The sequence below is a fragment of the Leucopleurus acutus genome, assembly GCF_964270905.1.
Source record: "Leucopleurus acutus genome assembly, chromosome: 10".
Lineage (NCBI taxonomy): Eukaryota > Metazoa > Chordata > Mammalia > Artiodactyla > Delphinidae > Leucopleurus > Leucopleurus acutus.
This window is the reverse complement of record NC_139153.1, coordinates 91,769,124-91,783,216: the sequence shown is the minus strand read 5'-3', so window position 1 is coordinate 91,783,216 and position 14,093 is coordinate 91,769,124. Positions and strand designations below refer to the sequence as shown.

Here is a 14,093-nt window from a genome sequence, read left to right as displayed (position 1 = left end):
TACAAAAACAACCCCATACATACGCTGTCTACAAGAGACCCACTTCAGACCTAGGGACACACACAGACTGAAAGTGAGGGGATGGAAAAGATATTCCATGCAAATGGAAATCAAAAGAAAGCTGTAGTAGCAATTCTCATATCAGACAAAATAGACTTTAAAATAAAAACCATTACAAGACACAAAGAAGGATAAGACATAATGATCAAGGGATCAATCCAAGAAGAAGGTGTAACAATTGTAAATATTTATGCACCCAACATAGGAGCACCTCAATATATAAGGCAAATGCTAACAGCCATAAAAGGGGAAATCGACAGTAACACAATAACAGTAGGGGACTTTAACACCCCACTTTCACCAATGAACAGATCAACCAAAATGAAAATAAGTAAGAAAACACAGGCTTTAAATGATACATTAACCAAGATGGACTTAATTGATATTTATAGGACATTCCATCTAAAAATAACAGAATACACTTTCTTCTCAAGTGCTCATGGAACATTCTCCAGGCTAAATCATATCTTGGGTCACAAAGCAAGCCTTGGTAAATTTAAGAAAACTGAAATCATATCAAGTTTCTCTTCTGACCACAATGCTATGAGACTAGTTATCAATAAAAGGAAAAAAACTGTAAAAAACACAAAAACATGGAGGCTAAACAATACGTTATTAAATAACCAAGAGATCACTGAAGAGATCAAAGGGGAAATCAAAAAATACCTAGAAACAAATGACAAGGAAAACACGACAACCCAAAACCTATGGGATGCAGCAAAAACAGTTCTAAGAGGGAAGTTTATAGCAATACAATCCTACCTCAAGAAACAAGAAAAATCTCAAATAAACAACCTAACCTTACACCTAAAGCAATTAGAGAAAGAAGAACAAAAACACCCCAAAGTTAGCAAAAGGAATCACATATATCAGATCAGAAATAAATGAAAAAGAAATGAAGGAAACAATAGCAAAGATGAATAAAACTAAAAGCTGGTTCTTTGAGAAGATAAACAAAACTGATAAACCATTAGCCAGACTCATCAAGAAAAAAGGGAGAGGACTCAAATCAATAAAATTAGAAATGAGAAAGGGGGAGTAAAAACTGACACTGCAGAAATACAAAGGATCATGCGAGATTACTACAAGCAACTATATGCCAATAAAATGGACAACCTGGAAATCCTAGAAAAGCACAACCCTCCGAAACTGAACCAGGAAGAAATAGAAAATATAAACAAACCAATCAAAAGCACTGAAATTGGAACTGTGATTAAAAATCTTCCAACAGGGCTTCCCTGGTGGCGCAGTGGTTGAGAGTCCGCCTGCCGATGCAGGGGACACAAGTTCATGCCCCGGTCCGGGAGGATCCCACATGCCACGGAGCGGCTGGGCCCGTGAGCCACGGCTGCTGAGCCTGCGCGTCCGGAGCCTGTGCTCTGCAGCGGGAGAGGCCACAACAGTGAGAGGCCCGCGTACCACAAAAAAAAAAAAAAAATCTTCCAACAAACAACAGCCCAGGACCAGATGGCTTCACAGGCAAATTCTATCAAACATTTAGAGAAAAGCTAACACCTATCCTTCTCAAACTCTTCCATAATATAGCAGAGGGAGGAACACTCCCAAACATAGATGCAAATATCATCAACAAAATACTAGCAAACAGAATACAGCAGCACATTAAAAGGATCATACACCATGATCAAGTGGGGTTTATCCCAGGAATGCAAGGATTCTTCAGTATACGCAAATCAATCAATGTGATACAGCATATTAACAAACTGAAGGATAAAAACCATACGATCATCTCAATAGATGCAGAAAAAGTTTTTGACAAAATTCAACACCCATTTATGATACAAACTCTCCAGAAAGCAAGCATAGAGGGAACCTACGTCAACATAATAAAGGCCATATATGACAAATCCACAGCCAACATTGTTCTCAAGGGTGAAACACTGAAACCATTTCCGCTAAGATCAGGAACAAGACAAGGTTGCCCACTCTCACCACTATTATTCAACATAGTTTTGGAAGTTTTAGCCACAGCAATCAGAGACGAAAAAGAAATAAAAGAAATCCAAATCAGAAAAGAAGTAAAACTGTCACTGTTTGCAGATTACATGATACTATACATAGAGAATCCTAAAGATGCTACCAGAAAACTACTAGAGCTAATCAATGAATATGGTAGAATAGCAGGATACAAAATTAAAGCACAGGGGCTTCCCTGGTGGCAGAGTGGTTAAGAACCTGCCTGCCAATGCAGGGGACACGGGTTCAAGCCCTGGTCCGGGAAGCTCCCACATGCTGCAGACCAACTAAGCCTCTGCGTCACAACACTGAGCCTGTGCTCTAGAGCCCATGCTCTGCAACAAGAGAAGCCACCGCAATGAGAAGCCCGCACACCACAATGAAGAGTAGCCTCCACTCACCACAACTAGAGAAAGCCCGCGTGCAGCAACGAAGACCTAACACAGCCAAAAATATAAATTAATTAAAAAAATTGATGCACAGAATCTCTTGCATTCCTATACACTAATGTTGAAACATCTGAAAAGGAAATTAAGGAAACACTCCCATTTACCACTGCAACAAAAAGAATAAAATACCTAGGAATAAACCTACCTAAGGAGATAAAAGACCTGTATGCAGAAAACTATAAGACACTGACGAAAAAAATTAAAGATGATACAAACAGATGGAGAGATATACCATGTTCTTGGATTGGAAGAATCAACATTGTGAAAATGACTATACTACCCAAAGCACTCTACAGATTCAATGCAATCCCTATCAAATTACCACTGCTATTTTTCACAGAACTAGAACAAAAAATTTCACAATTTGTATGGAAACACAAAAGACCCCGAATAGCCAAAGCAATCTTGAGAAAGAAAAACGGAGCTGGAGGAATCAGGCTCCTGGACTTCAGATTATACTACAAAGCTACAGTAATCAAGACAATATGGTACTGGCACAAAAACAGAAATATAGATCGATGGAACAGGAAAGAAAGCCCAGAGATAAACCCACACACATATGGTCACCTTATCTTTAATAAAGGAGACAAGAGTACACAATGGAGAAAAGACAGCCTCTTCAATAAGTGGTGCTGGGAAAACTGGACAGGTACATGTAAAAGAATGATATTAGAACATTTCCTAACACCATACACAAAAATAAACTGAAAATGGATCAAAGACCTAAATGTAAGGCCAGACACTATAAAGCTGTTAAAGGAAAACACAGGCAGATCATTCTATGACATAAATCACAGCAAGATCCTTTTTGACCCACCTCCTAGAGAAATGGCAATAAAAACATAAATCAACAAATGGGACCTAATGAAACTTAAAAACTTTTGCACAGCAAAGGAAACCATAAACAAGATGAAGACAGCCCTCAGAATGGGAGAAAATATTGCAAATGAAGCAACTGACAAAGGACTAATCTCCAAAATTTACAAGCAGCTCATGCAGCTCAGTATCAAAAAAACAACAACCCAATCAAAAATGGGCAGAAGACCTAAACAGACATTTCTCCAAAGAAGATATAGATTGTCAACAAACACATGAAAAGATGCTCAACACCACTAATCACTAGAGAAATGCAAATCAAAACTACAATGAGGTAGCACCTCACACCAGTCAGAATGGCCATCATCAAAAAATCTACAAACAATGAATGCTAGAGAGGGTGTGGAGAAAAGGGAACCCTCTTGCACTGTTGGTGGGAATATAAATTGATACAGCCACTATGGAGAACAGTATGGAGGTTCCTTAAAAAACTAAAAGTAGAGCTACCATATGACCCTACAATCCCACTACTGGGCATATACCCTGAGAAAACCATAATTCAAAAAGAGTTATATACCACAATGTTCATTGCAGCACTATTTACAATAGCCAGGACATGGAAGCAACCTAATTGTCCATTGACAGATGAATGGATAAAGAAGATGTGGCACATATATACAATGGAATATTACTAAGCCATAAAAAGAAATGAAATTGAGTTATTTGTAGTGAGGTGGATGGACCTAGAGTCTGTCTTACAGAGTGAAGTAAGTCAGAAAGAGAAAAACAAATACCGTATGCTAACATATATACATGGAATCTAAAAAAAAAAGGTTCTGATGAACCTAGGGGCAGGACAGGAATAAAGACGCAGACGTAGAGAATGGACTTGAGACACGTGGAGGGGGAAGGGGAAGCTGCAACCAAGTGAGAGAGTGTCATGGACATATATCCACTACCAAATGTAAAACAGATAGCTAGTGGGAAGCAGCCACATAGCACAGGGAGATCAGTTCGGTGCTTTGTGACCACCTAGAGGGGTGGGATAGGGAGGGTGGGAAGGACGCGCAAGAGGGAGGGGATATGGGGATATATGTATACATATAGCAGATTCACCCTGTTATACAGCAGAAACTAACACAACATTGTAAAGCAATTATAGTCCAGTAAATATCTTAAAAAAAACAAAAACAGTTATCTAAAAGGGAAATATATATATATATATATATATAAAACAACCATGACCATTAGCCAAGTAGCTACAAATAAAACATTTTTGAAAATACAAGGTCATCACATCTTTCCAATAATATTCTGTACCTACTGAAATGGTTTTAATTAGTGACATCAGACCATTCTACTTCAAGTAATAGGTAATTGCCTTATCAAAGGACTTTCCAGGAAATGGAGACAACACCTGGGCTTTTTTGTCATTATCTGAAAAACTGGTGAGTAAATTGATAAACTATCACACACAAGGGCCTCTCATCACAAACAAAAAAACCTACTATGCATTAAATAATTTAACACTTGGATTTATTTTCTTATACACTTAAATGACAGGCATTTCTATGAGGAACATGTTAAAAATAATGTATTTTTACGCAGTTTAAGGTAGTTTAAAGGTTTGGCCTCATCACTCAGAAAACAAGTTTTTAAATCTAGTACAAACCTATGAAAGATTGAACTTTGGTACATAAAAGAAAAATACCTCTACTAAGAGGCAGCAAAATTCAGAGACGATAAAACATTTAAATCAAAAGGTTCTACTTAATCACAACAATTTCAAATGAGTCCTTACTCTATATGCCAGGCTCTGTTCTAAGAGCTTTCCTTATATTATCTCATTTAACCCCTCCCAACCATTTCCACTTTACAGATGAGTAAATTAAGCAGAGAGAACTTGTCCAAGTTCTGGCAGAAACAGGGATTCAAATCCAGAGGCCCTGACTGTATTACAGCACATTTTTTTCCTATCAACTATTTCCATTTCTATTTTCACTAACAGTATTAATTAAACATCTAGGATAAAGCAAATAAAGATAAAATAAAAGTCAAAACTACTCAGAGACTTCTGGAATGAGTTAAGTATTCAGCCATTAAATATCCCTCCTTTTCAAAACTGAGAACACTCTTTTGCCATCAGAATCCAAGCAGGACATAGTTATTTGGGACAAAGTATCATACAGAAGCTACCAAAACAACAAAAAAAACTACACTATCATATAAACCAAGATTAGGCAAACCACCGTCTGTGGGCCAAATTCAGCCCTCAGCCTGTTTTCATACAGGCGGCAAGCTAAGAATGATTTTTACATTTTTTAAAGGGTTATAAAAACAGAACAAAGAACCCGCAGCAACAAAACCTAAAATATTTACTATATGGTCCTTTACAGAAAACGTTTGCAGACTCCTGATTTCAGCTACTGAATAGATAAAGGGGTTTCCTCCCCCCCTTTTTTAAAAATAGCTAAATGCAGAAACTGACTTGTAAGAGAAACTGTATCTAGGAAGATAAAATGAGTGGATTCCCTTAGCTCCAAACCAGAAGACAAAACCTCTGAAGCACACCCCCCAAAAAAGGGCAAAAATAAGTAGTTCCCTTCTCACCAGGAGGTGGCAGTAGATTCTTCCAGAGGCAAGGTTCTGGTTTGCCCATGGGCTCAAGTTTTTTGTGGTGGCTATTAAGAAAAGCAGCTTGACCTCTCCAGAGCTGACTTTCTGGGCCTGACAATCTGCACAAAAAGGAAAGGGGAAAGGAGACTGAACAGGTGACAAGAACTAAGCACATTCTCTTTACTGACCTGTTCACTCCCACTAGAAAAATGATACCATTTCCTAAATGCATCTGGGCTAAGAGTTAGGGGGTAGGAAAGAAGGCAAGTGAAGATGATCAACTTAATCATTTGGTGCTGTTCTTCATTTTTGCTTCTACAATTCTTAGGTTACTACCCTTCAGTTAGTTGAATAAGACAATGGATTCTTGTCTCCACAACTTGAAGCAAGATGCCATTTTAAAGATCAGAAGTTAATAGGAAAAAAATGTGAACTTTAGATATACCTCAGCAGAGCTAAACCAGAATAAGTCAAAACAGGAAATTACAAGTCAGTTGAACACATGCGAAAGTCGCAGGTACTGCATGACTGCACAAGCCGGTTGGCCTGACAAGCAATGGCAAACATCCATCAACTAACAGTGCCAGATCGCTCATTCTTCTTTCAAGCCTCTACTACACAACCCAAAAACTTCATTTTTGCCCAGAAACCACTGGACATTTAACCAAAATACATTAGTACAAAACATGCCATGTCATGAAGCTCCTTGCTATTCATGATGACTCAGCAGTTGCTGCAAAACAGAGAGGTAACCGCCTAGGATAGTTGACAGCAACCAGGTAGTCTACAAGTTCACAAAAGTTCCAGTAAGGATTAAAGAAAGTCCTTATTTTAAGATTTAAAAAAAAAAATCCTTAAAGTATTCTTTTGTATATTCCTGGATACTTTTCTTTGGTAGTATCTGCCAATATTAATACCTTCAGTGTTGATTAAGAAACCCCCAACACCTTTGATCCAATTCAAAAGCTAAAAATGTACTTTCTTTTTCAATTAAATGGGTGGGGCAAAAAGCTGAAAGTACTTTAGATAGGGGGAAATGATAAACTATCAGGCTTTAAAACAAAACCACACAGTCTGAAATCATACCAGCTCTAAGACAAACTGGATCATAGGTGTTACGTTGTTAAGGCATCATCTCCCCCAAATTAGATTTTTATCTAAGTACATTTAAAAATAAGGTGTGATTTTTGGCTTTTGCCACTCAGAATATATGAGCTCCTTTCTAAACCCTGCCCAGACCATCCAATGATCTGTATTTACAAATTTATTTTATGTAGTAACTTTCTTTTGAGGAGATCTAGAAAGCACTCAAAGACATTTATCTTCAGGAAAAACAGAAAGCATGTGTGTTTAACTTCCACTCAACCAAAGGATTCGGTTAAATGGCCAGGCGTGTGACCTGAATTCTAATCTTAAATCTGCCTGCAAGTACCCCTGCTCCTCACAAAGGAATCTGAAAACCAAGCTCTTTTTGGTATATATCTGGGGGAAAACCGGTGGGAGGTAAAAGTAAGGCCAAGACCTGTAACCGTAAGTAGAGAGCTACCTAGTATTATAAACCACAATTTTTACTACTAAGAAATTTCTCTGAAATCTTTTAAAATTCTGTTTTTAATGATACAATTTAACACCAGCACCAAACATGTTAAAGTGTTCAATATTCATCATCATCCAGAACAAGGCAATCTAGGAAGTCTACCCTTAACAGTAAGCGACACGTTATCAGACCCTTTTGCTATACCTTTGTGTTTTTTATAAGTTTAAGACCCACACTTACTCCTACCTGATACTCCTTAGTATCCCTACCTGATAGTAGTATCTCCTACCTGATACTCCTTAGTATCCCTGAAAAGTGTTATAAGTGACGTTTATTAGAATATTCTTAACGTATTACTACTCAATCCCCATAACAAGTAAAATTTTAAAAATAGAGTTGTCTCAGAATCAAATGTCTCAGTTACAATTAGGATAAACTCTTTTTCATAATTTCAAACACCCACGAGTGCACAGGGTGCTTAGATTATAAGACCACCAACATTCCTGGAATGTCAAAAGTACCTAAACTTCTAGAATACGCCCCGTAACATTAAAATAGTTTGTGCGTGAGATCAGAACTGGAGTCCCGGTCAGCTGTGCAGAATGGCCAATTCCAGCTTCCAAAATAAAAGGCGGGGGGGTGGGGTGGCGGGGGGGGGGATTGGACAAAAGTGGGGAGGAAAGAGTCTCGCGACGGAAAAGAAACGTAAGTGTGGAGAGGGACTTTCAAAATGCCCCAGTGCCACTAACTATAAGCCGGTTAAGAAACAAACAAACAAACAAACAAAACAAAATCGAAGCCAGTGCTCTCAGATCGGGGAGGGACACCGGGAGATGGAGAATTAATTAATCGCGTTGTAACTTATTTCACTTTCCGCGCTAACAGCGCCCCCGACAACCCCCGGGTGCCCCGGAGGCAGATTCCTCCGGGCAGCCCCCTCCCCACACACGCTAAGACGCGGGAGACTAGCAAACAGCAGGCGTAGGGGCCTCCAGCCACATCTTTTTCCTTCTCCCTCGAGAGGACGTGAGTAATACCCCCAAACCCCCAATCCCCGCCAAAAAACGGAAGAATTCTAGGCCCAGCGTGGCCTAGGATTTCTGTTCCCGCCCTGCGCTGGTCGGGGGAAAGCCCCAGGCGGAGAGGGCTGCGGAGAGGCGGCCGAACCACACGTGTGCGCCGCAGGATTGGCCCGTCTCAGCCCACTTCCCGTCGCCGCCCCAGCGGCCAGAGCTCCCGCCGCCTCGCTCGGGCCTCCGCTCAGGCCCTCCCGTCCGCTCCACGTGGGGCGCCGGGGCCCCTCGCCGCCCGTCCACTCCCGCCCAGTTCCCGACCCGCTAGGCCCCCACGGCGCCGGGGTCCCGTACCTGGTGCTGTTGTCGCCCCTGCTGGTAAGGTTTAATTGGCCCCTGGTGGCAACGCCGAGTCCGGATCTTGCCGCCACCGCCCCCTCCTATGCCTCCAGCTCCCGAGGCCATGGCGTGAGCCTCCGCGGCTTCCCCCTCCGGGGCGGGAGAGGCAGAGACGGCCTTAGAGCCCCCCCCGCCCGGCCCCAGCCCAAAAGTACGCACGCGCTGCCCACACAGCGGGGCACAGGCACACCAGGAATCGCGGGGCTGCGAGCAGGAGCGGAGAGAGAACGCGCGCTGGCGGCAGGGAAGGGGGTGGCGGCGACAGAGGCCGAGTAGCTGGCTCCGGTCCGGCAGCCTCCCGCGGACCCCAGCCTCTGTGTATGTCACCGTCTCTGTGTAGATTCCCCCGCAGAGGACAGTGCGGGCGGCTCCGGGCGCTGCTTAGGCCTAACTCAACCGCCGGCTGCTGGAGATTCTTCTTCCGTCGCCCTAGCCGTAGCTGCCGCAGTTGAAGCCGCCGGCGCCGCCCGCCTACCCCTCCCCTTTGCGCACAGCGCCCGCCCAGCCGTCGTCGTCTTCCCTGCAGTCGCCGTTGTTGCGTCTATTGCCGCTGCTAAGGCCGCCGCTGCAGTCGTGAGCCAGAAGGTCGTCACTTGTTAGCGCCCGACGAGTTTGCATAATCACGCTGCGACCGGGTGATAGGCAAGGAGGAAGGAAGGGCGGGTCGAGCCCGCGCTCTCGGCTGCGCGGGCCTCTGGGAAACGTAGTTCAGCAGAAGACGACGAATTCTCAGGACGCGGAAGATGGGCGGTTCGCCGCAGAGGCACAAAGCCAGGGGTTCCGTTCGCTTTATTGCTCTTCACTGCAAACGTAGACTTCGAAAGAGGCGTTTAGCACAAAAAGAGTAACCTCCTTCCCAGTCTCCTTCTCCCCGTGGTTGGTAAAGCGGGCAGAAAGTGAGCAGATCGTAAAATCACAGACAGAAGCTAACAATACCTTATAAAAAGAAAAAAACTGGTTGAAAAGACAATGTCCATGATCTTTAAGCCTAAAGCAGAAATAGAAAATACATAGTTTCGTTAATGTTACATTAACATATAAGGGCTTTGTTGTCAAAACACACAAGTGCTGGAATTCTCACTCCACCACTCTCTAGTTTGACCTTGGATAAGTCAAAACCTTCCTCCCCCCTATAAAACGGGAACTTTAAAATCCACCTCATAGAGCTGTTGTGATCATCCAAATGGAGCACTTAGTATATTTCCTGGTATACAGGAAATGCAATAAATGAATACCTACAGCAGTCAGCTCACATTAGAGGTGAGTGGTATATTACCAGTAATAAAAATATACATATATTTGCCCCAAATAGAAGGCATTATATTTAGGAAAGTGAATAAGCGAGCTAGGCTCAGAGACTGCATCCACAAAGTAGAGAGATTGTAAGAGCTGACTGTTAGAAAGATCTTGGTGATCACGTGGTCCAGCCCTCATTCAACGGACAAGACAGGGGTCCAGAGAATTCAGGTGGCATACTGGAGGACACTAAGCTGCGCAGTCAAAGCCAGGACTATAACCCAGCTTTTCTATAAGAGTTCAAACAAGTAACCAAATGATTAGGGAGAAAATCTACTGTGAAGAAACATAGGCTTAATGTTCCATTTGAGACAATTGGTTTCAAAGCTTATAAATAACTTCGGAGTCAAACAGACTTAATTTAAAATCTATCACTTACTAGCTGTGTAGCCTTGGGGAAGTTACTGATCCTCTTTCTAAGCTTCAGTTTCCTCATCTGCAAATAGAATGAATATTAACCTCAACAGGTTGGTGGTTCTGATGAAGGGATTTATGTATCTCTGTATAGTTCATAATAAATGCTTAGATACAAAGCATCTAATATCATCCAGTTATCAGATACAAATAACTAACTTCAAGACTTTTATACCATCTCTACCACCAAACTTCACTCCAATATTCCAATCACTATATAAAGCATATAAGTCAAAAGGTGAAGCCAGGGCTTCCCTGGTAGCGCAGTGGTTGAGAGTCCGCCTGCCGATGCAGGGGACACGGGTTCGTGCCCCGGTCCGGAAAGATCCCACATGCCATGGAGCGGCTGGGCCCGTGAGCCATGGCTGCTGAGCCTGCACGTCCAGAGCCTGTGCGCCGCAACGGGAGAGGCCACAACAGTGACAGGCCCGCGTACCGCAAAAAAAAAAAAAAAAGGTGAAGCCAAACTTACAGTACCTTGGAATTTGTAGTACCTTCCAGCACCTAAGGAATCATGCCCTATAAGGCATAGGTTTACAGAACAAATGGCACCTCTGACCATAACCACCAAGACTATAAAAAGTTCCCAAATAGGATAGACAAAATTAATTACCTCCTTTTGTGCTTCAGTGTCCCCCTTCCACCACTAACTCCCCACTAGACTCTCCAGGTATACAAGCTCTTCCCCCTGAAGCACTTCATCCTTCTTCAATACAGTTGTCTTTCATGATTCTTAGCTAGGTATGTGACAAGCAGAGTAAGGTAATTCGTAATAAGCCAATTCCCAGGAAAGATCTGTACCTGAATCTCTAATTACACTTCATATATAGGAGACTGAACTGTAGCCACATACCATTTGCCCTTTTCACCCTACCAAACTCAAAATTTCCAGCACAGGAGAATAAACTGTGGCTCAAAAATCATTCCTTTCTTGGGGGCTGTTATTTGGTCTATGAGACAGCATTCATATCCGAGCTCTGAAAGGAAAGGACATGCAAAAGAGCTGGGCCACACTCAGATAAAACTTCAGAATAGAAGATTAGTAGGATTCAGGGAGATAAGGAAAAATCCACATCCTCCTTTAGCCTTGATCTCAGTTGTTTAACTCATTTTATGATTATTTCTTTGAAGTAAAATAAATGTGAGGGAACAATAATACTTTAGTCCCACATTCAGGTAACTGAGTTATTGGAAACTTTACCAATCTTGACAGCAGAGAAGGAATAAGAAGCAAGAAGAAATCTGCATCCTAAACTTTCCACTGACTAATTTTACCCTGAAATAGTATCAGCCTCGCTATGGGATGAAATAACTTCTTGTACATAGTTTGAGATTCTAAAATAATATGGTGTCTGTGCTAAAATTCAGTTTGGAGTTACAAATCACCAAATCTAGAATTCTTCACACACTTTTTGGTACAGAACTCATTGTTCAGTTAGGAATTACTAGTAGTTGAATGGGTTATAATAAGTTATTCTGATTATAAAACTTGATCTGCCACCTTCAAACATACAAATAATTACTGAATATTTCTCTAAGAGATACTATATATAAGTTGGGAAAAATATCAAATGGCATGGAATAATAATATGTATTCTTGAAATCCTTCCAGCCATATTAGGAGTTGTTTTGGCGGAAGGGAAAAATAATATGTATTATTTAGTATGTGTAAGTAAGCAATTTCTATAAATGATACAATTTAATCCCTACAAAACCTATGATATTCTGTAGTTCACAGAATTGGAAGCTATCACTTGCAGATTTTCTATTATAAAATGGTTATCTTCTTTATTCATCCTTTATTCATTATTTCTATTCCCATCAGTCTTTAGGTCTAGACAAAATTGAAATAACTCTGAGAAGTGATCTTGTGTTTTGGGTTGTTTCACTGGGAGTATTTTAATAGAAACTAATTTCTCCCCTAATAGGTTTTAAACACCAAGATTTTTCTCCTCACTGCTATAATCTGAGCACATAGAACAGTGTTGACACATAGCAGTAGCTCTACATATACTTTAGCTCATTTGCCCAACATCCAATTACTACCAATGCCAACTGTTTCCATTTTATTGCAATAAATAATACAATGATGAATACAGCTGAACTAATTTATTTATATAACCTTTCCTAGCTTGCATACATTCATTTTCTATACTGCATAACAAATTAATATTTCTCAAATTCATTTATTCATGATACAGCATTCATTAGCATTGTAAACAGATCCCTATGAAAATATTATGCAGGAATTATTATCCTCTTACCTTTGCCATCACTCTGCCATTTTTGTAGCCAATTTAGGAACCTAACTACCACTTAAACATTTTTTTTAAAAAGTTTTTTTTCCAGTTCAGTGGAGAACTCCACACTTTAGAAATCTCTCTCTGTGATAGCCTTCATGTTGACTAAAACGTTGAGATCCTAGTACTGTCTTACTGCATAGTGAGCATAGACATTTGCCAGCTGTATGATATGATAGCCATTGTAAAGACTAGACTCAAACAGCTGGCTTAGGATCACCTGGGAATTCCAGGACTCCCATCATGGCATGGGGATATGAAGATATGTTGAAGGATGGGAGTGAAGAGTACATCAACAGGTGCATTTGGGTGGAAAGGACATTGTACATCAGACCTCCAAATCACAGAGAGAAGCCATGTTAGCAAAATCAATAGAATTCAATGTATTTGTCTCTATGAGGATAAGGGAAAAAAAGACAGCTATTCATATTCAGATCAAGTGGCAGAAATGGACACAAAACACAGAAGGACAGAAATTCCATCTCAATAAGTTGAAAAAAGAAATTAGACCAACTTCACTTAAACGTGGATCCAGTTTTTTTCAGCCAAAACAGATGGTGTATTGGAAGAGATCTTAATTTATGAAAAGACTGTTACTACTAAAGTCCCTCCCCACAAAGAAACATCTTTATTTTTCCCCATATAATATGGTATTCATCTGACAATTATAAATTAGCAAATAGAGAGGCTTCTGACCTTTCTTTAGAGATAAGGAATATCCACCAATTACAAGTGAAATACAATTTGGTCTACACCCAACCTGGATTGAAAAACAGCCTTTATATCTTCTTCAAAAGGTAAGACAATTCTGGCCAAAGGAGTATTTAGAGATGACAATTACAAGAAGTTAGAAAGGTATGTATTTACCCTACCTACACAAAATGAGGTATCTGCTATGATGTGTATTGAAGCAAATTATTTTATTGAGAGCAGTTTTAGACAGATCTCCTTGATCTTCCAACAGACATTTCTATGTGATAATTATTACCAAGCATTTCATTAGATAGAAAAATAAGGTTAAACTAGTGTTTTTTTTAAAAAAAAAAGTATTATAATGATATAATGAACTTCAGTCTCAGCTGGAAAAACTCAAAGTGGGGTTGGGATTCTAGAAAAGTACTGGGGTTTTTGTCTGTATTTTAGGGACAGAGAGGCCACAGCATTGGGAAGATATTTAAAGATGTACATCATTATACTCTCATTAACTTACTGTGTTCTC

The 14,093-nt window shown here is 40.6% G+C and overlaps 1 protein-coding gene across 1 annotated transcript in view; it reads right to left on the bottom strand.

Annotated features, from left to right (window-relative positions):
• NUP153 (nucleoporin 153) overlaps positions 1-9,381 on the bottom strand; it is a 76,640-nt gene extending 67,259 nt beyond the window's left edge. The window contains exon 1 of the mRNA XM_082848799.1: positions 8,820-9,381. Coding sequence (XP_082704925.1) covers positions 8,820-8,930 — 111 coding nt within the window. The 5' untranslated portion in view covers positions 8,931-9,381. The remainder of the gene's footprint in view (positions 1-8,819) is intronic.
• Positions 9,382-14,093: the final 4,712 nt, after the last annotated feature.